Source organism: Palaemon carinicauda, chromosome 34 (assembly GCF_036898095.1).
Source record: "Palaemon carinicauda isolate YSFRI2023 chromosome 34, ASM3689809v2, whole genome shotgun sequence".
Lineage (NCBI taxonomy): Eukaryota > Metazoa > Arthropoda > Malacostraca > Decapoda > Palaemonidae > Palaemon > Palaemon carinicauda.
The window spans coordinates 14,467,228-14,491,138 of NC_090758.1; the positions used below are offsets into that span (position 1 = coordinate 14,467,228).

The 23,911-nt window shown below is 33.5% G+C and overlaps 1 protein-coding gene across 6 annotated transcripts in view; it reads left to right on the forward strand.

The window, feature by feature from the left end:
* Window positions 1-23,911, forward strand: part of Klp31E (kinesin-like protein 31E) — a 114,920-nt gene that overhangs the window by 53,967 nt on the left and 37,042 nt on the right. For all 6 annotated transcript variants that reach the window (XM_068358092.1, XM_068358093.1, XM_068358098.1 and 3 more), the window contains exons 4-10: window positions 11,943-12,167; window positions 12,543-12,689; window positions 15,664-15,772; window positions 17,826-18,028; window positions 19,599-19,785; window positions 21,220-21,396; window positions 22,025-22,252. In XM_068358092.1, the coding sequence (XP_068214193.1) occupies window positions 11,943-12,167; window positions 12,543-12,689; window positions 15,664-15,772; window positions 17,826-18,028; window positions 19,599-19,785; window positions 21,220-21,396; window positions 22,025-22,252 (1,276 nt within the window). The remainder of the gene's footprint in view (window positions 1-11,942; window positions 12,168-12,542; window positions 12,690-15,663; window positions 15,773-17,825; window positions 18,029-19,598; window positions 19,786-21,219; window positions 21,397-22,024; window positions 22,253-23,911) is intronic.

Sequence of the window (23,911 nt, forward strand, 5' to 3'; positions counted from 1 at the left end):
AAGATTTTATAGTTTATTTAAGAAATATTTTTTTTAATATTGTTACTGCCCTTAAGATATTTTATTTTTCCTTGTTTCCTTTCCTCACTGGGCTATTTTCCCTGTTGGAGTCCCTTGGCTTATAGCATCCTGCTTTTCCAATTAGGGTTGTAGCTTAGCAATTAATAATAATAATAATAATAATAATAATAATAATAATTGAGGTAATTAGAAAGAGAGACTGGGTAGCTAATAGGTTTCGTGATTACCATCTGTACAGTTCTATATATTTTTAATTTTTATATTTATATCTCTCTCCCCTTATAAATACCCATATATCTTCATATATGACCATTACTGTCACATATATCACCATTACACTCTCTCTCTCTCCCTCCCCATTTAGTATATACTTAGATTTTTTACCAACATCTTAGACTGACGTACTAAATAGCCGTTTTTTCAGTACTGTCATTTGGGCTACTGCCATGTTCAGTCATTTTGAATACTTTGCAATATATATTTACTATCATTTTCCCTACTGTCATCTTGGGTATTGCTATTTTCTTACGATTATTTTTATTGCCATTATTTATTAAAATTTTAAATGGAAATTCTCCGATTAAAAAATCCAGGAATTAAAACAAAACACTATCGAAAACTAAAGACTCAAGTTTCATTTATATTTTGAATGGCAACTTTCTCCAACGATTCTAAAATCCAGGAATTAAAAACAAAACACTATCGAAAACTAAAGACTCAAGTTTCATTTATATTTTGAATGGCAACTTTCTTCAACGATCCAAAAATCCAGGAATTAAAAACAAAACACTATCGAAAACTAAAGACTCAAGTTTCATTTATATTTTGAATGGCAACTTTCTCCTACGATCCAAAAATCCAGGAATTAAAAACAAAACACTATCTAAAACTAAAGACTCAAGTTTCATTTATATTTTGAATGGCAACTTTCTTCAACGATTCTAAAATCCAGGAATTAAAAACAAAACACTCTCGAAAACTAAAGACTCAAGTTTCATTTATATTTTGAATGGCAACTTTCTTCAACGATTCTAAAATCCAGGAATTAAAAACAAAACACTATCGAAAACTAAAGACTCAAGTTTCATTTATATTTTGAATGGCAACTTTCTCCTACGATCCAAAAATCCAGGAATTAAAAACAAAACACTATCTAAAACTAAAGACTCAAGTTTCATTTATATTTTGAATGGCAACTTTCTTCAACGATTCTAAAATCCAGGAATTAAAAACAAAACACTCTCGAAAACTAAAGACTCAAGTTTCATTTATATTTTGAATGGCAACTTTCTTCAACGATTCTAAAATCCAGGAATTAAAAACAAAACACTATCGAAAACTAAAGACTCAAGTTTCATTTATATTTTGAATGGCAACTTTCTCCTACGATCCAAAAATCCAGGAATTAAAAACAAAACACTATCGAAAACTAAAGACTCAAGTTTCATTTATATTTTGAATGGCAACTTTCTTCAACGATTCTAAAATCCAGGAATTAAAAACAAAACACTATCTAAAACTAAAGACTCAAGTTTCATTTATATTTTGAATGGCAACTTTCTTCAACGATTCTAAAATCCAGGAATTAAAAACAAAACACTATCTAAAACTAAAGACTCAAGTTTCATTTATATTTTGAATGGCAACTTTCTTCAACGATTCTAAAATCCAGGAATTAAAAACAAAACACTATCGAAAACTAAAGACTCAAGTTTCATTTATATTTTGAATGGCAACTTTCTCCTACGATCCAAAAATCCAGGAATTAAAAACAAAACACTATCGAAAACTAAAGACTCAAGTTTCATTTATATTTTGAATGGCAACTTTCTCCTACGATCCAAAAATCCAGGAATTAAAAACAAAACACTATCTAAAACTAAAGACTCAAGTTTCATTTATATTTTGAATGGCAACTTTCTTCAACGATTCTAAAATCCAGGAATTAAAAACAAAACACTCTCGAAAACTAAAGACTCAAGTTTCATTTATATTTTGAATGGCAACTTTCTTCAACGATTCTAAAATCCAGGAATTAAAAACAAAACACTCTCGAAAACTAAAGACTCAAGTTTCATTTATATTTTGAATGGCAACTTTCTTCAACGATTCTAAAATCCAGGAATTAAAAACAAAACACTATCGAAAACTAAAGACTCAAGTTTCAATTATATTTTGAATGGCAACTTTCTTCAACGATTCTAAAATCCAGGAATTAAAAACAAAACACTATCGAAAACTAAAGACTCAAGTTTCATTTATATTTTGAATGGCAACTTTCTCCTACGATCCAAAAATCCAGGAATTAAAAACAAAACCCTATCTAAAACTAAAGACTCAAGTTTCATTTATATTTTGAATGGCAACTTTCTCCTACGATCCAAAAATCCAGGAATTAAAAACAAAACACTCTCGAAAACTAAAGACTCAAGTTTCATTTATATTTTGAATGGCAACTTTCTTCAACGATTCTAAAATCCAGGAATTAAAAACAAAACACTATCGAAAACTAAAGACTCAAGTTTCATTTATATTTTGAATGGCAACTTTCTTCAACGATTCTAAAAGCCAGGAATTAAAAACAAAACACTATCGAAAACTAAAGACTCAAGTTTCAATTATATTTTGAATGGCAACTTTCTTCAACGATTCTAAAATCCAGGAATTAAAAACAAAACCCTATCTAAAACTAAAGACTCAAGTTTCAATTATATTTTGAATGGCAACTTTCTTCAACGATTAAAAAATCCAGGAATTAAAAACAAAACCCTATCTAAAACTAAAGACTCAAGTTTCAATTATATTTTGAATGGCAACTTTCTTCAACGATTCTAAAATCCAGGAATTAAAAACAAAACCCTATCTAAAACTAAAGACTCAAGTTTCAATTATATTTTGAATGGCAACTTTCTTCAACGATTCTAAAATCCAGGAATTAAAAACAAAACCCTATCTAAAACTAAAGACTCAAGTTTCAATTATATTTTGAATGGCAACTTTCTTCAACGATTCTAAAATCCAGGAATTAAAAACAAAACCCTATCTAAAACTAAAGACTCAAGTTTCAATTATATTTTGAATGGCAACTTTCTTCAACGATTCTAAAATCCAGGAATTAAAAACAAAACCCTATCTAAAACTAAAGACTCAAGTTTCATTTATATTTTGAATGGCAACTTTCTTCAACGATTCTAAAATCCAGGAATTAAAAACAAAACCCTATCTAAAACTAAAGACTCAAGTTTCATTTATATTTTGAATGGCAACTTTCTCCAACGATTCTAAAATCCAGGAATTAAAAACAAAACACTATCGAAAACTAAAGACTCAAGTTTCATTTATATTTTGAATGGCAACTTTCTTCAACGATCCAAAAATCCAGGAATTAAAAACAAAACACTATCTAAAACTAAAGACTCAAGTTTCAATTATATTTTGAATGGCAACTTTCTCCTACGATCCAAAAATCCAGGAATTAAAACAAAACACTATCGAAAACTAAAGACTCAAGTTTCATTTATATTTTGAATGGCAACTTTCTCCAACGATTCTAAAATCCAGGAATTAAAAACAAAACACTATCGAAAACTAAAGACTCAAGTTTCATTTATATTTTGAATGGCAACTTTCTTCAACGATCCAAAAATCCAGGAATTAAAAACAAAACACTCTCGAAAACTAAAGACTCAAGTTTCATTTATATTTTGAATGGCAACTTTCTTCAACGATTCTAAAATCCAGGAATTAAAAACAAAACACTCTCGAAAACTAAAGACTCAAGTTTCATTTATATTTTGAATGGCAACTTTCTTCAACGATTAAAAAATCCAGGAATTAAAAACAAAACACTATCTAAAACTAAAGACTCAAGTTTCATTTATATTTTGAATGGCAACTTTCTTCAACGATTAAAAAATCCAGGAATTAAAAACAAAACCCTATCTAAAACTAAAGACTCAAGTTTCAATTATATTTTGAATGGCAACTTTCTTCAACGATTCTAAAATCCAGGAATTAAAAACAAAACCCTATCTAAAACTAAAGACTCAAGTTTCAATTATATTTTGAATGGCAACTTTCTTCAACGATTCTAAAATCCAGGAATTAAAAACAAAACCCTATCTAAAACTAAAGACTCAAGTTTCATTTATATTTTGAATGGCAACTTTCTTCAACGATTCTAAAATCCAGGAATTAAAAACAAAACACTATCTAAAACTAAAGACTCAAGTTTCATTTATATTTTGAATGGCAACTTTCTTCAACGATTAAAAAATCCAGGAATTAAAAACAAAACCCTATCTAAAACTAAAGACTCAAGTTTCAATTATATTTTGAATGGCAACTTTCTTCAACGATTCTAAAATCCAGGAATTAAAAACAAAACCCTATCTAAAACTAAAGACTCAAGTTTCAATTATATTTTGAATGGCAACTTTCTTCAACGATTCTAAAATCCAGGAATTAAAAACAAAACCCTATCTAAAACTAAAGACTCAAGTTTCATTTATATTTTGAATGGCAACTTTCTCCTACGATCCAAAAATCCAGGAATTAAAAACAAAACACTATCTAAAACTAAAGACTCAAGTTTCAATTATATTTTGAATGGCAACTTTCTTCAACGATTCTAAAATCCAGGAATTAAAAACAAAACACTATCGAAAACTAAAGACTCAAGTTTCATTTATATTTTGAATGGCAACTTTCTTCAACGATTCTAAAATCCAGGAATTAAAGCAAAACACTATCTAAAACTAAAGACTCAAGTTTCATTTATATTTTGAATGGCAACTTTCTTCAACGATTCTAAAATCCAGGAATTAAAAACAAAACACTATCTAAAACTAAAGACTCAAGTTTCATTTATATTTTGAATGGCAACTTTCTTCAACGATTCTAAAATCCAGGAATTAAAAACAAAACACTATCGAAAACTAAAGACTCAAGTTTCATTTATATTTTGAATGGCAACTTTCTCCTACGATCCAAAAATCCAGGAATTAAAAACAAAACACTATCGAAAACTAAAGACTCAAGTTTCATTTATATTTTGAATGGCAACTTTCTCCTACGATCCAAAAATCCAGGAATTAAAAACAAAACACTATCTAAAACTAAAGACTCAAGTTTCATTTATATTTTGAATGGCAACTTTCTTCAACGATTCTAAAATCCAGGAATTAAAAACAAAACACTCTCGAAAACTAAAGACTCAAGTTTCATTTATATTTTGAATGGCAACTTTCTTCAACGATTCTAAAATCCAGGAATTAAAAACAAAACACTCTCGAAAACTAAAGACTCAAGTTTCATTTATATTTTGAATGGCAACTTTCTCCTACGATCCAAAAATCCAGGAATTAAAAACAAAACACTCTCGAAAACTAAAGACTCAAGTTTCATTTATATTTTGAATGGCAACTTTCTTCAACGATTCTAAAATCCAGGAATTAAAAACAAAACACTATCGAAAACTAAAGACTCAAGTTTCAATTATATTTTGAATGGCAACTTTCTTCAACGATTCTAAAATCCAGGAATTAAAAACAAAACACTATCGAAAACTAAAGACTCAAGTTTCAATTATATTTTGAATGGCAACTTTCTTCAACGATTCTAAAATCCAGGAATTAAAAACAAAACCCTATCTAAAACTAAAGACTCAAGTTTCAATTATATTTTGAATGGCAACTTTCTTCAACGATTCTAAAATCCAGGAATTAAAAACAAAACCCTATCTAAAACTAAAGACTCAAGTTTCAATTATATTTTGAATGGCAACTTTCTTCAACGATTCTAAAATCCAGGAATTAAAAACAAAACCCTATCTAAAACTAAAGACTCAAGTTTCAATTATATTTTGAATGGCAACTTTCTTCAACGATTCTAAAATCCAGGAATTAAAAACAAAACACTATCTAAAACTAAAGACTCAAGTTTCATTTATATTTTGAATGGCAACTTTCTTCAACGATTAAAAAATCCAGGAATTAAAAACAAAACCCTATCTAAAACTAAAGACTCAAGTTTCAATTATATTTTGAATGGCAACTTTCTTCAACGATTCTAAAATCCAGGAATTAAAAACAAAACCCTATCTAAAACTAAAGACTCAAGTTTCAATTATATTTTGAATGGCAACTTTCTTCAACGATTCTAAAATCCAGGAATTAAAAACAAAACCCTATCTAAAACTAAAGACTCAAGTTTCAATTATATTTTGAATGGCAACTTTCTCCTACGATCCAAAAATCCAGGAATTAAAAACAAAACACTATCTAAAACTAAAGACTCAAGTTTCAATTATATTTTGAATGGCAACTTTCTTCAACGATTCTAAAATCCAGGAATTAAAAACAAAACACTATCGAAAACTAAAGACTCAAGTTTCATTTATATTTTGAATGGCAACTTTCTCCTACGATCCAAAAATCCAGGAATTAAAAACAAAACACTATCGAAAACTAAAGACTCAAGTTTCATTTATATTTTGAATGGCAACTTTCTCCTACGATCCAAAAATCCAGGAATTAAAAACAAAACCCTATCTAAAACTAAAGACTCAAGTTTCAATTATATTTTGAATGGCAATTTCTCCTACGATCCAAAAATCCAGGAATTAAAAACAAAACACTATCTAAAACTAAAGACTCAAGTTTCATTTATATTTTGAATGGCAACTTTCTTCAACGATTCTAAAATCCAGGAATTAAAAACAAAACACTATCTAAAACTAAAGACTCAAGTTTCATTTATATTTTGAATGGCAACTTTCTTCAACGATTAAAAAATCCAGGAATTAAAAACAAAACCCTATCTAAAACTAAAGACTCAAGTTTCAATTATATTTTGAATGGCAACTTTCTTCAACGATTCTAAAATCCAGGAATTAAAAACAAAACCCTATCTAAAACTAAAGACTCAAGTTTCAATTATATTTTGAATGGCAACTTTCTTCAACGATTCTAAAATCCAGGAATTAAAAACAAAACCCTATCTAAAACTAAAGACTCAAGTTTCAATTATATTTTGAATGGCAACTTTCTCCTACGATCCAAAAATCCAGGAATTAAAAACAAAACACTATCTAAAACTAAAGACTCAAGTTTCAATTATATTTTGAATGGCAACTTTCTTCAACGATTCTAAAATCCAGGAATTAAAAACAAAACACTATCGAAAACTAAAGACTCAAGTTTCATTTATATTTTGAATGGCAACTTTCTCCTACGATCCAAAAATCCAGGAATTAAAAACAAAACACTATCGAAAACTAAAGACTCAAGTTTCATTTATATTTTGAATGGCAACTTTCTCCTACGATCCAAAAATCCAGGAATTAAAAACAAAACCCTATCTAAAACTAAAGACTCAAGTTTCAATTATATTTTGAATGGCAACTTTCTCCTACGATCCAAAAATCCAGGAATTAAAAACAAAACCCTATCTAAAACTAAAGACTCAAGTTTCAATTATATTTTGAATGGCAACTTTCTCCTACGATCCAAAAATCCAGGAATTAAAAACAAAACACTATCGAAAACTAAAGACTCAAGTTTCATTTATATTTTGAATGGCAACTTTCTCCTACGATCCAAAAATCCAGGAATTAAAAACAAAACCCTATCTAAAACTAAAGACTCAAGTTTCAATTATATTTTGAATGGCAACTTTCTCCTACGATCCAAAAATCCAGGAATTAAAAACAAAACCCTATCTAAAACTAAAGACTCAAGTTTCAATTATATTTTGAATGGCAACTTTCTCCTACGATCCAAAAATCCAGGAATTAAAAACAAAACACTATCTAAAACTAAAGACTCAAGTTTCAATTATATTTTGAATGGCAACTTTCTCCTACGATCCAAAAATCCAGGAATTAAAAACAAAACACTATCTAAAACTAAAGACTCAAGTTTCATTTATATTTTGAATGGCAACTTTCTTCAACGATTCTAAAATCCAGGAATTAAAAACAAAACACTATCTAAAACTAAAGACTCAAGTTTCATTTATATTTTGAATGGCAACTTTCTTCAACGATTAAAAAATCCAGGAATTAAAAACAAAACCCTATCTAAAACTAAAGACTCAAGTTTCAATTATATTTTGAATGGCAACTTTCTTCAACGATTCTAAAATCCAGGAATTAAAAACAAAACCCTATCTAAAACTAAAGACTCAAGTTTCAATTATATTTTGAATGGCAACTTTCTTCAACGATTCTAAAATCCAGGAATTAAAAACAAAACCCTATCTAAAACTAAAGACTCAAGTTTCAATTATATTTTGAATGGCAACTTTCTCCTACGATCCAAAAATCCAGGAATTAAAAACAAAACACTATCTAAAACTAAAGACTCAAGTTTCAATTATATTTTGAATGGCAACTTTCTTCAACGATTCTAAAATCCAGGAATTAAAAACAAAACACTATCGAAAACTAAAGACTCAAGTTTCATTTATATTTTGAATGGCAACTTTCTCCTACGATCCAAAAATCCAGGAATTAAAAACAAAACACTATCGAAAACTAAAGACTCAAGTTTCATTTATATTTTGAATGGCAACTTTCTCCTACGATCCAAAAATCCAGGAATTAAAAACAAAACCCTATCTAAAACTAAAGACTCAAGTTTCAATTATATTTTGAATGGCAACTTTCTCCTACGATCCAAAAATCCAGGAATTAAAAACAAAACCCTATCTAAAACTAAAGACTCAAGTTTCATTTATATTTTGAATGGCAACTTTCTCCTACGATCCAAAAATCCAGGAATTAAAAACAAAACCCTATCTAAAACTAAAGACTCAAGTTTCAATTATATTTTGAATGGCAACTTTCTCCTACGATCCAAAAATCCAGGAATTAAAAACAAAACACTATCGAAAACTAAAGACTCAAGTTTCATTTATATTTTGAATGGCAACTTTCTCCTACGATCCAAAAATCCAGGAATTAAAAACAAAACCCTATCTAAAACTAAAGACTCAAGTTTCATTTATATTTTGAATGGCAACTTTCTTCAACGATTCTAAAATCCAGGAATTAAAAACAAAACACTATCTAAAACTAAAGACTCAAGTTTCAATTATATTTTGAATGGCAACTTTCTCCTACGATCCAAAAATCCAGGAATTAAAAACAAAACACTATCGAAAACTAAAGACTCAAGTTTCATTTATATTTTGAATGGCAACTTTCTCCTACGATCCAAAAATCCAGGAATTAAAAACAAAACCCTATCTAAAACTAAAGACTCAAGTTTCAATTATATTTTGAATGGCAACTTTCTCCTACGATCCAAAAATCCAGGAATTAAAAACAAAACCCTATCTAAAACTAAAGACTCAAGTTTCAATTATATTTTGAATGGCAACTTTCTCCTACGATCCAAAAATCCAGGAATTAAAAACAAAACACTATCTAAAACTAAAGACACTCGTTTGACTATCAATCTTTTGTTTACATTCTTCCCTTCTAGGGATTACGTCACGAATCTCTCCCCCTAGGGTCGTGTCACGTGTCCATTGTCGAGCTCCCTAACAATGCACGGCTGTCTGTCTCTTTAAATTTGAATGGATTTAAAAGGGGGGAGGGGGTTATTGCAGTCATGCCGGGTAAAGGGGGGAGGGATGGGATGTTTAGGGGCGAACAATACCGTCTGGGTTGGTTTAAGCAAGGAAAAATAACCCTTATTGTACATTGACTTAAAGTCGAGATGAGCTTGCTGAATGCAATGTCCGTTTTCCCAGACCTGCATTAAACAAGCGAATAGGACCCTTTATGCTTTACGTCATAAAGGCGAAAATAATCCTGTTCTTGATTGGCGACCGTTAGCAATTCATCCTCCCACGTCTGATGGGAGATTAAGGGCTGGGCGTTTGTCGAAATTTGATATAAATGACATTTGGCTGTTTTCTGTGTTGAAGATGTTAGTTTAACCAACAAGATATATAAACAATGGTCTAATTAATTGAGAAGATATTATTATTATTATTATTATTATTATTATTTGCTAAGCTGCAACCCTAGTTGGAAAAGCAAGGTGCTATAAGCCCAGGGGCCCCTACATGGAAAATAGCCCAGTGAGGAAAGGAAACAAGGAAAAATAGAATATTAAGAACAGTAACATTAGAATAAATACTTCCTAATTAAACTATAAAATCTTTAACTAAACCAGAGGAAGAGAAATTAGATTGAATAGAGTGCCCGAGTGTACCCTCAAGCAAGAGAACTCTAACCCAAGACAGTGGAAGACCATAGTACAGAGGCTATGGCACTATCCAAGACCAGAGAACAATGGTTTGATTTTGGAGTGTCCTCCTCCTAGAAGAGCTGCTTACCATAGCTAAAGAGTCTCTTCTACCCTTATCAAGAGGAAAGTAGCCACTGAATAATTGTTTGTTTGTTTTGTTACTTCTAAGAAGCCTTGTTTTTTTATGGGAAAAATCAATTTTATTCCAAGGATATTCTTCATGAAGCTTTTCCAACTTTATATGAAAAGTAAAATGCCACTTTCTCTAAAAAGTGAAATATTTAATGAGATATGATCCTACCAGTATTAACTTCTGCATCAGAAACTTGGAGCCTGAATAAAGCCTTAGAACATAAGCTAGTTACAACTCAGTATTGTGGAAAGAATAATGATGGGAATAACACTAAGAGACAGAAAAAGAGCAACATGGATACGAGAGCAAACTAAAGTAGAGGATATTCTAACAATTTGTAAGAAAAAGAAATGGACATTGGCAGGACATTATGAGAATGACAGATAATATATGGACGTTCAGAATAACAGAATGGGTCCCTAGAAATTGTGAAAGAAGCAGGGGAAGGAAGAGACGATGATGGATTGACGAACTAAGAAATTTTGAGGGTATAGACTGGCATAGATTGACCATTAAAGGATGCAAGTGGAAGGGCATGTCTGAGGTCTGTTCTGCTGAGAGAGAGAGAGAGAGAGAGAGAGAGAGAGAGAGAGAGAGAGAGAGAGAGAGAGAGAGAAAGAGAAAGAGAGAGACCATAATTATTTAAAGTTAGGATTTTCCAATACTATAATTTCCTATCGCATTCTCATTTACATACTCTGTAATTTCATATCTTGGCTTTAAGATTTAGAGTTCCCTTGTCTATAACCTAACTCCTTGCACCTACTTTTTAGCTTTTCTTACCTTCGTTCATATTTCTGTTCATCCATCTCGTTATACAAGCTCCTTCCAACTTTTTCTACTTTTGTGCAAAAGTAGAGTTCCTCCCCAGTAGCCCCAACCACTGATTGGCCCTCCTGACTCCGGCACAAGGCCTCCTCACCAACCATATGCCATAAATTCAAATTTTGATTCTGTTGTCTCAAAAGTGTTTCTAGAAGATATGTGTTCTTGTCTCAGAAGTGTTTCTAGAAGTTATCGTGTGTTGTTGTTGTGTCTGAAGTGTTTCTAGAAGTTATCATGAGGTCATGACTCAGAAGTGTTTCTAGAAGTTATCATGTGTTCTTGTCTCTGAAATGTTTCTAGAAGTTATCATGTGTTCTTGTTGTCTCAGAATTGTTTCTAGAAGTTATCATGTGTTGTTGTTGTTTCTGAAGTGTTTCTAGAAATTATCATGTGCTCTTGTCTCAAGAGTGTTTCTATAAATTATCCTGCGTTCTTGTTGTCTCAGAATTGTTTCTAGAAGTTATCATATGTTCTTGTCTCAAAAGTGCTTCTATAAATTATCCTGTGTTCTTGTTGTCTCAGAATCGTTTCTAGAAGTCATCATGTGTTCTTGTCTCAAGAGTGTTTCTATAAATTATCCTGTGTTCTTGTTGTCTCAGAAGTGTTTATAGAAGTTACTGTGCTTTACCATCATTTTTTTACCTTAACTTATCCTAATCTCTCCGAGATTATTTGTGCCTTAAATCTCCGTTCTTTTTCAGGGTTCTGGTAAAGCCGGTGTTCGTATTCACGAAGACGCTGGCGGAGGGATCTACGTCACTGGCATCTCGACGCGGACTGTCACGTCGATGGAGGAGACCATGCAGTGTCTGCGGGCTGGTGCTCTGTCCCGAACGACTGGGTCGACTAACATGAACACCCAGTCCTCCAGGTCGCACGCCATATTCACCCTTCTAGTCAAACAACAGAGGCTGGCTCCTCTACAGGTGAGAGGCGTTGTCATCTTTGATTGGTTACGCTTTATATACAGTTAACAGTTCATACCTTGAATGAGATCAGCCTCCTCCTGTATAGTTAACTATGGATATACCTTCTATACAGTACAGGTAACAATTACTAGTACCTTAGTGAACTAGATAAGGACTGAAAATGGAGTCCCCAAAATAAACAAGGATGGTAACAATGTTGGTATTCCTGTATTATGATTAGACATACAGTAATGATATGAAATTGAAATTTAAAAGCAGATATATGGCACGGACAGATATTTGTATATCTCAAGTCACTAAATTTGAAAGGAAATTAAAACTTAAAATAATAAATCGATGTAAATCATTATTAATGATTGACCTTTTTTCCAGGACCCAGAAAACCCAGAAGAAGTTCCTGAGTTCGAAACGCTGACAGCCAAGTTCCATTTCGTCGATCTGGCTGGATCGGAGCGTCTGAAAAGAACTGGTGCTACGGGCGAAAGAGCTCGGGAAGGAATTTCCATCAATTGTGGTCTGGTTAGTGATTTCAAATAGTCTATGTGTGGTACATTTAACAAGCTAATTGCAGTCCATGGCAGGGTTGGGAGTACTGTAGTATTAAAAGTGGTTAATAGAAATCGAACATTACTAAAAGTCGTAATAAATGTTCTCTGCATATGAAGAATACCTTTCCAATACATTGAGACATCTTGGAGGTTCTGAACTTTAATTGTTGCTAACTATGCTGATTAATTGGAAGCAAAAAGGCCCTTAAGAGTTGGTAAATACTGCTTGAGTTAATTTACCAAAATACTGTACTGTTTTGGATGCATTTCTAAAGGACAGTATTACCGTAGATCAGAAGCGATTATCCGTGACCGAAGGATTAGAGCGATAAGAGTTTCTGGCCGCCAGTGACTTGATGGAAAGAGATGATTGCTTTGAATCTCCACAGAAAATAACTTTAATCTTAACAAAAATAGCTGTTTGTTCCTACACAAATACAGACCTCGTCCTTTAGTAAGATTCTGTTAAAAGCTGTAAACGGCCAATGAAGAGTTATAGAAGTTCTGGGAGGGACCAGGAACCACTCAGTACCCAGTGGTGATATGGGTCTGTCAGTGCATAACCTTCATTCTGATTTGGGCTGTCGAGGTGCACAGACGTGTTCTCGACGGCTTGAAGTTTTTCACTGATATTTCAATCGCCTTCCAATGATATTTCATCTTCCATTTCATATGCCATTCTCTTCCTCTCTGTCTTTCTTCTATTTATGTTGAGCCCAATCTCATCTGATATTTTATGATTTCATGTATTCTGGTAAGCAAGCTTTGCAAGTCCTATGGTGTTCTGCTAATAAGGACAGCATCATCAGCATACTCTAGGTTAGCTAATTTCCTATTACCAATTCAGTCCAATCCTTCTCCACCATCCCCAACTGTTCTATGCATAACAAAATCCATGAAGAGGATAAACAACATAGGTGACAACACATTCCCTTGGAGTACTCCACTGTTCACAGGAAATTCATTTGATAGCATTACACTAACATTTACTTTTCACTTGCTATGTTCAAAGCCAGAATTACAGTAATCAAATTTACATATTTAAGACAATCTCCATAATGAGGTAGGGCTCTCCACAAAATTGGCCAGTGCACACAAAGGCTTTTTATATAGTCCACAAATACCATCAAAAGTGGATTTCTATACTCTACACATTGCTATGCAACATGTCTCAAAATTAAAATTTGGTCACTACAACCTCTACTTTTGCTAAAACCTGCTTGTTCATCTCTCAGCTTTTCATCAATCTTTCTCTCGAATCTCTTTAGAATAAGTGTAATCTACATTTTCATGACAACAGACTTAAGTTTTATGCCTCTGTAATTATTTCAATCAGTTAAAGCTCCTTTTTATGCCATTTCCATAAACACTACTAGCTCCCATTCATCAGGTTTTGCCTCTTCACGCCACAAAATAATCTTGTCAGCATTCTTGGGGTCACTTCATTTTTTGCCAATATCATCTCAGAAGCTATTCCATCATATCCAGGGTCTTTCCATTTCTTAAGTTTTTTAATGATAGATTCGACTTCAAACACACTGAATTCATTAATGAGCACATCAAGGTCTTCCTCAGCTTCCGGTACATTAATCAAATTATTATAAGTGTAGAATCTCCACACTCCTTACAAAGAGTAGTGTGACAGTTAAGTCCTTAAAGGGAACATTGTTCTTTTATGAAAAACTTTCTGGTCATACAGCCTTGGGTCACGGGATGCAAGGATCCTTGGCTCTGCTCTCCTTCCCAGACTGAGAATGGCAATCCAGGGTTGCTATCCAGCCAGTTGGGTGATCAGGACTTCCTCCTAAAGATGACTCTCCTACTAAAGGACGAGAGTTTGTAGTAGTAAGGAACAAATCACAAATTTTAAGAGGAGTTTGTATTTGTATTTTTCCTAGCTATACAATCCTAAGTCCTTCAGGTTTCAGTTCCTGCCGCATCCACCCTGCAAGTCCAAGGCAAAATCAAAATTACAGCTCTGTGCGTTGACTGACCCGTACCATTAGTGGCTACTTGGTGGCTGCTTCCAGAAACCCTATAATTCTTCATTGGCTGTTTCCAGCCTTTGCCAGAATCTTACAATATTAAAGGACCTATAGTCAATTTTATTTAGCGAGACAGATTTGCACCGACTCGCAGCGGTTTCCTTGTAGCTCCGAAAAGTTTCCTGATCGCTGATTGGTTGGACAAGATAATTCTAACCAATCAGCGATCAGGAAACTTTTCCGAGCTAAAAGGGCACTGTTGCAAGTCGGTGCAAATCTGCCTCGCTAAATAAAATTGACTATAGGTTTGTAGGCTTTACTGTCACAAGGATCACTTGACTCAATATAGAGTAAAATTCAGTAGGAAATAATGAAAGATTTTTAGTACCTAGCACTTTCATCAATATTAAAATGCACGAAAGCACTAGGTACTGAAATCTTTCATTGTTTCCTACTGGCCTTTGCCACATATTAGGTTTGTATATCAAGGAAAAATACAAATTATTTTTGAATCAGTGATTTTTTATCCAAATAGACTTTCATGGAAAGGAGAGAATACAGTATTTATTCAGATATTTTTTTGTATGGTTTTGTTCACTATTTTATTGTACCTGTTGGGCATTGAAACCTTCATGAGCAAAGTCTGAAACTTATTCATTTCTTACTGATAACTCAAATATTTTTGCATTGATAACTAAGTTACATACTGAATAAAAGAAGGGATGGGTTTACTTAATGAAACATTATACAGTATATATATTGTATTAATTGTTCCTTTCTTATGCATTTGTTGCCTTAATTATGTTTAGTAAGAAAAGGAGACCCATTTTGATGAATGCATTTAGTTTTTGAAAGTAATTCACGAGAGCTATGCTGTACTGTACCTTCCATATGGAAAGAAACAGTAGAGCCTTATATGTAAAGAAAAGTATTTTAAAATTGTATTATTTTCTCTTACAGTTAGCCTTAGGAAATGTGATTTCAGCCTTGGGGGATGTCAGCAAGCGGGCATCCCACGTTCCTTACAGGGATTCCAAGCTGACGCGATTGCTGCAGGATTCTCTTGGAGGTGAGTGGCACAGTGGTGCAGTATTAAGGCCTGTGTGAATATTTGCATTGTTTAAATTTGTAAATATATTGAGACTCGGAGGTGAGTGGCACATTGGTGCAGTTAGTTATTAAGCCCTGTGTGAATATTTGTATTGTTTAAATTTGCACGATGAGAAAGCTTTTGATTCTGTCAAAACTTCAGCAGTAATAAAAGCCCTCAAAGACAAGGAATAGATGAATCTTATGTTAGAAAACTGATCATTATTTTCTCCTGAATGCAAAATTCCACGTTCCACTATTACAATATTTTGGACTGAATGCTCACAGCAAAAATCAATAAGCACAACTTGTAACTGGGTTTTGAAAACCTTTTGATATTGAGATGAAGTTTTCGCATTGTTTAAAGTTGCGAATTTATTGAGATTTGATGATGAATTGGAACGATTGGGTTTTCAGTAGCTTCTTGACGTCACAGGTTGTAGACGTCGGACCTAAAGGGATTTGAGACCAAAATTACCCAGAATGCACTTGACTGCGGAAAACTTTTTACTCAACCTTTTAATGATAAAATGTGACAAAGTAATATTATTATTATTATTATTATTATTATTATTATTACTAGCCAAGCTACAACCCTAGTTGGAAAAGCAAGATGCTACAAGCCCAAGGGCTCCAACAGGTAAAAATAGCCCAGTGAGGAAAGGAAATAAGGAAATAAATAAAGGATCAGAACAAATTAACAATAAATTATTCTAAAACAGTAACAACGTCAAAACAGATATGTCCTATATAAACTATTAACAACAACAAAAACAGATAAGTCATATAAACTATAAAAAGACTCATGTCAGCCTGGTCAACATAAAAACATTTGCTCCAACTTTGAACTTTTGAAGTTCTACTGATTCAACTACCCAATTGTATTAATATTTATAAGCAACTTTGTGATTTTAATTAATATTTTTAATACAATTCTAAAGCCTATTGTCACTGCATCACAAATCATAGCATCCTTCATTTTATTGAATATGAATTCTTCTTAACTAAACATTCAGAGATACAAACACATATTGAGCTGAAATCATAAATCTCCAATATTGTATCAAAAGTTCATTATGAAATATTGTAATAAAACAATATCATGTAATTTAATGCAGTAAGCAAGACAATATATGCAATATGAAACTGGACTATTTGTTGTCTTTTGCAGTTGAAAATCATAGGCATGCAAGTTAGGTGAAGCCTAAACTAGGCCGAAATTTTAACCCTTTACTCCCAGGCTATTTGGAATTTTCCAACCCTTAACCCCCAGGCTTTTTTTATTTTCAAGCACAATTTGCAATATATTTTTTTTTAAATTGTTCTAACAGCCTTAATTTTCGTCATAGAGAGGTCAGGTTGGTCTCATTCTTTTGGAAAATGCCTGAAGTTTCTCTTAAAGTTATAAAAAATATGCAAAAAAATGTAAATAGCGGTTTTTTTGCAAGGACGTACCGGTACGTCCTTGGGAGTAAAGGGATGAGTTTTGTGAAACGTACCAGTACGTCCATTGGGAGTAAAAGGGTTAACAAAACCTGACTTACAGAGAGCTTCTTGGAACCTATTAAGTTTGTAAGTTGGGTATTTTCTGTACTGTGCAGTCTCCGTCAATTATTGACAGATAGCAAGAGGACCAAAGCATTTACAATTACCGTGTTGTAACCGATAATGTAACCGACTGTGTCAGTCAAATTAAAAGAGTCTGTTCAAAATAAAAGTATAGTTAGCCCTGGTCTGTTTTACATTAATCCAGTGTTATCCTTTTATCTAAAATCTGACTTTTTCGGAATTATTAAGAAATTGACAGCTGTTTGATCCCCTTCTCCCGTATATATACGATGTCTTTGTATATGTATTCTCATTGTAGAGTCTGTTAATGTTCATAATGGATGAAAGTACTAACTCCAATCAAGTTTTTTCCTTTTACCTTCTAGGGCTATAATACATTTTATATTCATCACGTGTCACCTTTCTTGATTTCTACGCAAGTATAGATAGACATTACTCGTAATTCTGTGCATTCTTTTCCGCAGGCAACAGCAGGACGCTAATGATTGCCTGCGTATCTCCCAGCGACACGGACTTCATGGAAACGCTCAACACCCTGAAGTATGCTAACCGAGCTCGCAACATCAAGAACAAGGTCACTGTCAACCAAGATAAATCTAGCAAAGCCATCGCCTTGTTACGTCAGGAGATTCAGCAGTTGAAGATAGAGTTGATGGAGTACAAACAGGTAAGGAGAGAGAGAGAGAGAGAGAGAGAGAGAGAGAGAGAGAGAGAGAGAGAGAGATAGAGAGAGAGAGAGTGCTAGTGTTTTCTTTTTTCTCTAGAGGCAGAAGCAATTTAACAAAACAAGAAATTATTAGTTTTTACGAAATTACTTGTGCTTTTACGATCCAGCACTTCACTTATTTCATGTGCATGTGGCAGTTATTATTATTATTATTATTATAAAAAGCCAAGCTACAACCTTAATTGGATAAGCAGAATGCTAAAAGTACGAGAGCTTTAATAAGGAAAACAGCTGAGTAAGGAAAGGAAATAGGGAAACAGAGTAGTGTACCTGGGTGTACCCTCAAGCAAGACAACTCTAACCCAAGACAGTGGAAGACCATGGTACAGAGGCTGTGGTGCTACTCAAGAATAGAAAATAATGGTTTGATTTTGTAGTGTCCTTCTCCTAGAAGAGCTGCTTACCATAGCTAAAGAGTCTCTTCTCCGCTTACCAAAAGAAAAGTAGCAACTGAGCAATTACAGTGTAGTTGTTAACCTCTTGAGCAAAGAATTGCTTGGTAACCTCAGTATTGTCAGGTGTATGAGGACAGAGGAGAATGTGGAAAGAACAGGCCAGACTATTCAGTGTATGTATAGGCAAAGGAAAAATGAACCATAACTAAAGGATCCAATGCAGTACTATCTGGCAAGTCAAGGGACCCAATAACTCTAGCGGTAATATCTCAAATTGAGAAATAAAAAAAATTATAGAATACAGTATATGATTAGCAACGACGTTAGATAAATCATAAAATAAGACTTTTTGCAGTTCTTTTTAACTTAAGTCAAGTCAGTGTTTTTTTTTTTTAGTTCAAGTTAATACTGTATATTTGTCAATACAGAAAAATTCTACAGAAATCAGTATCCTTTAGAGTGGGTTTAATTTATTTTCTGTGTTTTGCATTTATTTACGGTGCTTTTGAAGGTCATTACTGTAAAGCATAATGTAACTTGATGGGCAGTCACTAGAGAGCATGACTTCGCCACGCCAATCAGGGTTATTTTGCTCTAAACTCCACTGCGTACTTTTACTTCCATGTATTTCCTTCAAAATCTACTGGATTTGTCCTTGGGTCATATCCCACAGGTCCACTAAGTTTCGTTGAAATTGGTTCTGTATTTTTTGCGTAATGTTGTTTGCAAACAAAAATTTCACTACCAAAATACTTACCATTTACTTAATGTTATGATTATCTCAAAGTACTGCTGCGTACTTTTACTTTGATGTACTTCATCCAAAATGTTACAGATTCATCCTTAGGTCATACCCAACTTGACTGCTAACTTTGGTTGAAATCGGTACAGTAGTTTTTGTGTAAAGTTGCTCGCAAACAAATAGATAAACTAAGAAACAGACAGGGGTGAATATGTACCCTTCGCAAAGGTTTAGATTTTGGCGTAGGCAATAAGGCATGAGAGGTACTGATAATAAGGCAATTATAGAACTAAATTGTTAGAGTATTTAGCTTTCCAGTAATGCACCAGTAACTTCCGCTCACGATAATAAATGCACTGCCTATCGGTTTCAGGGCAAGCGTGTAATAAGCGAGGATGGCTGCGAGGCCGTCAACGACATGTACCACGAGAACCAGATGCTGGCCAGCGAGACCAACAACATGCGCAACAGGATCAAGGCCATGCAGGAGACCATCGAGATGCTGACGACCAAGAACACCGCCCTTTTGGCCGAGAAGGAAATGAACGGATGGATGAGCGGTCAGTTGTGGACGTGGCGCAGTTTCTCTTTATATTATTATTATTATTATTATTATTATTATTATTATTATTATTATTATTATTATTATCATTATTATTACAAGCTAAAGTACAACCTTAGTTGGAAATGCAGGATGATATAAGCACTATAAGAGCTCCAACAAGGAAAGTAGCCCAGTGAGGAAAGGAAATAAAGAAATAAACTATATGAGAAATAATGAATAATGATTATAAGATACTGTATCTTAAGATAGAGAGCCCAGAGGGCCCTAGTAGTTCCATTTTTATTGTTACTGTCACTAGCTAAGCTACAATCCAAGTTAGAAATGCAGGCTGCTATAAGCACCCCAACTGGGAAAATAGCCCAGTAAGGAAAGGAAATGAAGAAATAGATGAACTAAGAGAAGTACCGTAATGACTATCAATATGAAATATTTCAAGAACAGTAAAATCATTAAAATAGGTTTTTCATATATAAACTTTAAAAAGATTTATGTCAGCCTGTTCAACATAAAAACATTCACTACAAGTTTGAACTTTTCAAGTTCCATCAATTCGACTACCTGATTAGGAAGATCATTCCATAATCTGGTTGTAGCTGGAATAAAACTTCTAGATTCAGTTTAGTATTGAGCTGTATGGAGAAGGCATGACTATTAGAATTGAATGAGTAATTAGTATTACTGATATCATCCAGCATTGGACCGTCTTTCATGGTTTTCAGACGTAGATGACAAGTGGTGGCCAAACTGCTCTGTCTCTTTCAGTCATTTTTATTTTATAAGGTTTTTTCAATGGAATTGTATTAGTGCCTGTGCATTATTGACATCCTGTATTGCAATTATTATCTTTGTTTTAATTGTCTTAAGTTCTATTTATGATTTTTGTTTGACACTCCAAAAACATGAGATTACTGTAGTACGGTATGGCCAATGTGTTATTGCTAAATCTGTTTATTTTTCTGTGATTGTCAATATCACTTTAGTAATGTATAGGTACTATATTGTTATTCTACTACATTTTAATAATCTACAGTAGTAGTAGTAGTAGTAGTAGTAGTAGTAGTAGTAGTAGTAGTAGTAGTAGTAGTAGTAAGAAGGTCCCCTACTTAAAAACATTAGACTTAGCAAAAAAATAAAACGGAGATACAAATTTAAACCCAACCGAAATTGTAAATCTCAGATATTTTATCGTTTCAAAATTAGATACTGTAATAAAACATTATATGATTTAATACAGTAAGCAAGAAGTCATTTTCAATATGAAACAGGACTATTTGTTGACCTTTACAGCTGAAAATCGTAAGCATACGAGTTAGTTGATGCCTACTACCAAATTTGACTTGCTAAAAGTCTCTTAGAACCTATTAAGTTTGTAAGTTGAAGATGTTTTTAAGTATTGTTATTCAACGAGTTTATTTCCGTCATTTAACAGCGGGCGAAGACAACGACATAGCGATAGTCATCCAGGGATATCTGAAGGAGGTTGAGGACCTCAGAGCCAAGCTGTGCGAGAGCGAAAACCTTTGCCAGCAGTTGCGGAAGCAGCTGAACAACCAAGCCAATCGACCAGCCAGGTTGTCGGGCTCTCCTCTGCACGTTCCTATGTCTGGTGAGTTTGCCGTAAAATTGAGCGTTTTTTTACAGTAGTGGGAAAAGAGTTAGACGTAGAAGTTATGTCTGTATTATGTTATAAACGTTCCTATGTCTGCTGAGTTTGCTGTAAAATCGAGCGTTTTTTTATGGTAGTGGGAAAAGTTAGACGTAGAAGTTATGTCTGTATTATGTTCTCATCTTGGTAATTATTAGTAACAACTTGATCAAATCTAGCATTTTTGATTGTACCTGTAATGAATAAAGATAGAGAAACTTAATTGGCAAATTGTTGAGGGATGCGTTTACTGTACTGTGCATTATTGAATGCCTCTACAGTACATCACTGAATTTTTTCAAAGAACTCATTTTTGTTTTTAGAATGCTTGTGGATATCTATAAATGGCAGGCCAGATTGTGACCCATGAATGCTTGTAACTTTTAGTATTATGGTCGTTATGCTTGGGAGCGGCGCATTCACAATCATTGGGTTTGAGGAAAAGATTTTCATTCAAGATGTACCTTGAGAGAATATATGAATATATATAAACAAATATTTTACCATTTGCAAAGGTTCAACTTTTCTCTGTTCATTAAATCTTGCAACCGAAATCCCATATTAAAAACATTTCCTCTTGTGAAAATAGGCTCAATGTTTGGCGTCATGGACGAGCCAACCCAGAGCTTCACCGAGCTGATAGAAGAAGCAAAGCGAGACCTCAACAAAGACATGCAAATCATGGAAAGAAAGAAACACATATCCGAAGGCTCGGGCTCGGCCGACGACGACGAAAATGATGAGGAAGAAGGAGGCATCGTTGATGAAGACAACGATGAAGATGTAGAGAGTTCGGATGAAAGTGGAGAAGACAAAGGTGAGTTATTATCACAACTTGGTACAATTGCGATGTGTTTGTTAAGCTGGGATTCAATCAGGGACATTTTTCCAATGTTTACTCAACTCTGGAATGAACAGTTAGCATTTGATATATTTTCTTAATTTGTTATGGCTATTCCTGATGCTGTTCTTATGTACCTCAAGTCTTTGGGAATATAAGGTGGAAAGCATAACTATATCATTAACCTTTATGCAGATTTAGGGATTGAATTTTTGCTAGTTGATATACATTTACAGTATATTGTGCTTGTACAATATTTGTGACAATAATCTCACCTATGAGGCTTTGCATTGAATTAGTTTGCTATATAAGAAAGCAATGATAATGGCTTACTTGAGTACTGTATATCCATGCCGTGTAGCAGAGAGACTGAGTGAACATGGAGCACATTTCTCAATGAAATAATTTTCTTAAACAAAGGGACCTTCCGAGGTCGCCATTTGACGTCCTGCTTACTCATTTTGCCTTGATAATCTTTCAGAAACATATTGCTGGGGATATTACAGTAAGATTGGAGTTCAGTTTTCGTCTCTAGTTTTGTGTTGGCAAGGCGCTTCAGTTTAGAGTACTGTGTCCTTAGCTGGCTTTGACTAATTCTCTGTTTGCCAAAATCATTTCTTATTTGTTAGAAAAGTTCCTTGAACTAATAATGTCCTTATTCATTGTTTTTTTTTCATTGTCACTCGAAGATTTTGAATAGTAGTCAGTGTTTTCCATTTTCAGAATGACATGAAATATCTTTTGGTAAATAAATAACGAAGCTTTATTTGTTATGGTGTATTATGAATTTAAGCACGATTGGAAGTCTAAAACATTAGTAGTTTTCTCAAGCTTTTAATCCTATAGAACGCTGTTTATGTCAAGAGATATAAAAGTTAATAACGGTCCAAATTGAAAATACTGTATCCTGATTGCTTATGTACAGAAGTCATTAAAGAAAATCGTTATGCAGAACCCTTTCAATAATTGTTATTATTGGCTAAATTACAACCCTAGTTGGAAAAGAAAGATGCTATAAGCCCAAGGGCTCCAACATGGAAAATAGGCCAGTGAGGAAAGGAAGTAAGGAAACGTAGTAGAATAGTGTGCCAGAGTGTACTCTCAAGCAAGATAAAAGCTACCTAAAAATTCCAAAAGGCAGTAGTTCTACGACACGTGTATGCGATAGACCTCCCATTCCATTCCTCCGCCAGATAGAAACCAGTTAACTGCTTGTTGATGAACACCTCTGTTATCCATTTCCGGAAGTTGAGTTGCTACTGCATGCGAGTTGAACTTGCTTCCTCGGCCTGCTATAGCTTCAACTAATTTATCAGTTCCGTAACTCGGCGATTTTGACTCCCCTCCAATGAATGGGTGTATTGAGATTTTCTTCTTGAATGCTGAAATTCTGATCAAGACCTAATAATATTTTCAGTCCATTTGACGACCCATTTCTTGCTTTCTTAGTTTGGCACTATAGTCAATTTTTTTTAGCGTGGCAGATTTGTACCGACTCGCAGGGGTGCCCTTTTAGCTCGGAAAAGTTTCCTGCTAGCTGATTGGGTGGACAAGATCATTCTAACCAATCAGATAGCAGGAAACTCTCCGAACTAAAAGGGCACCACTGTGAGTCAATGCAAATGTGCCTCATTG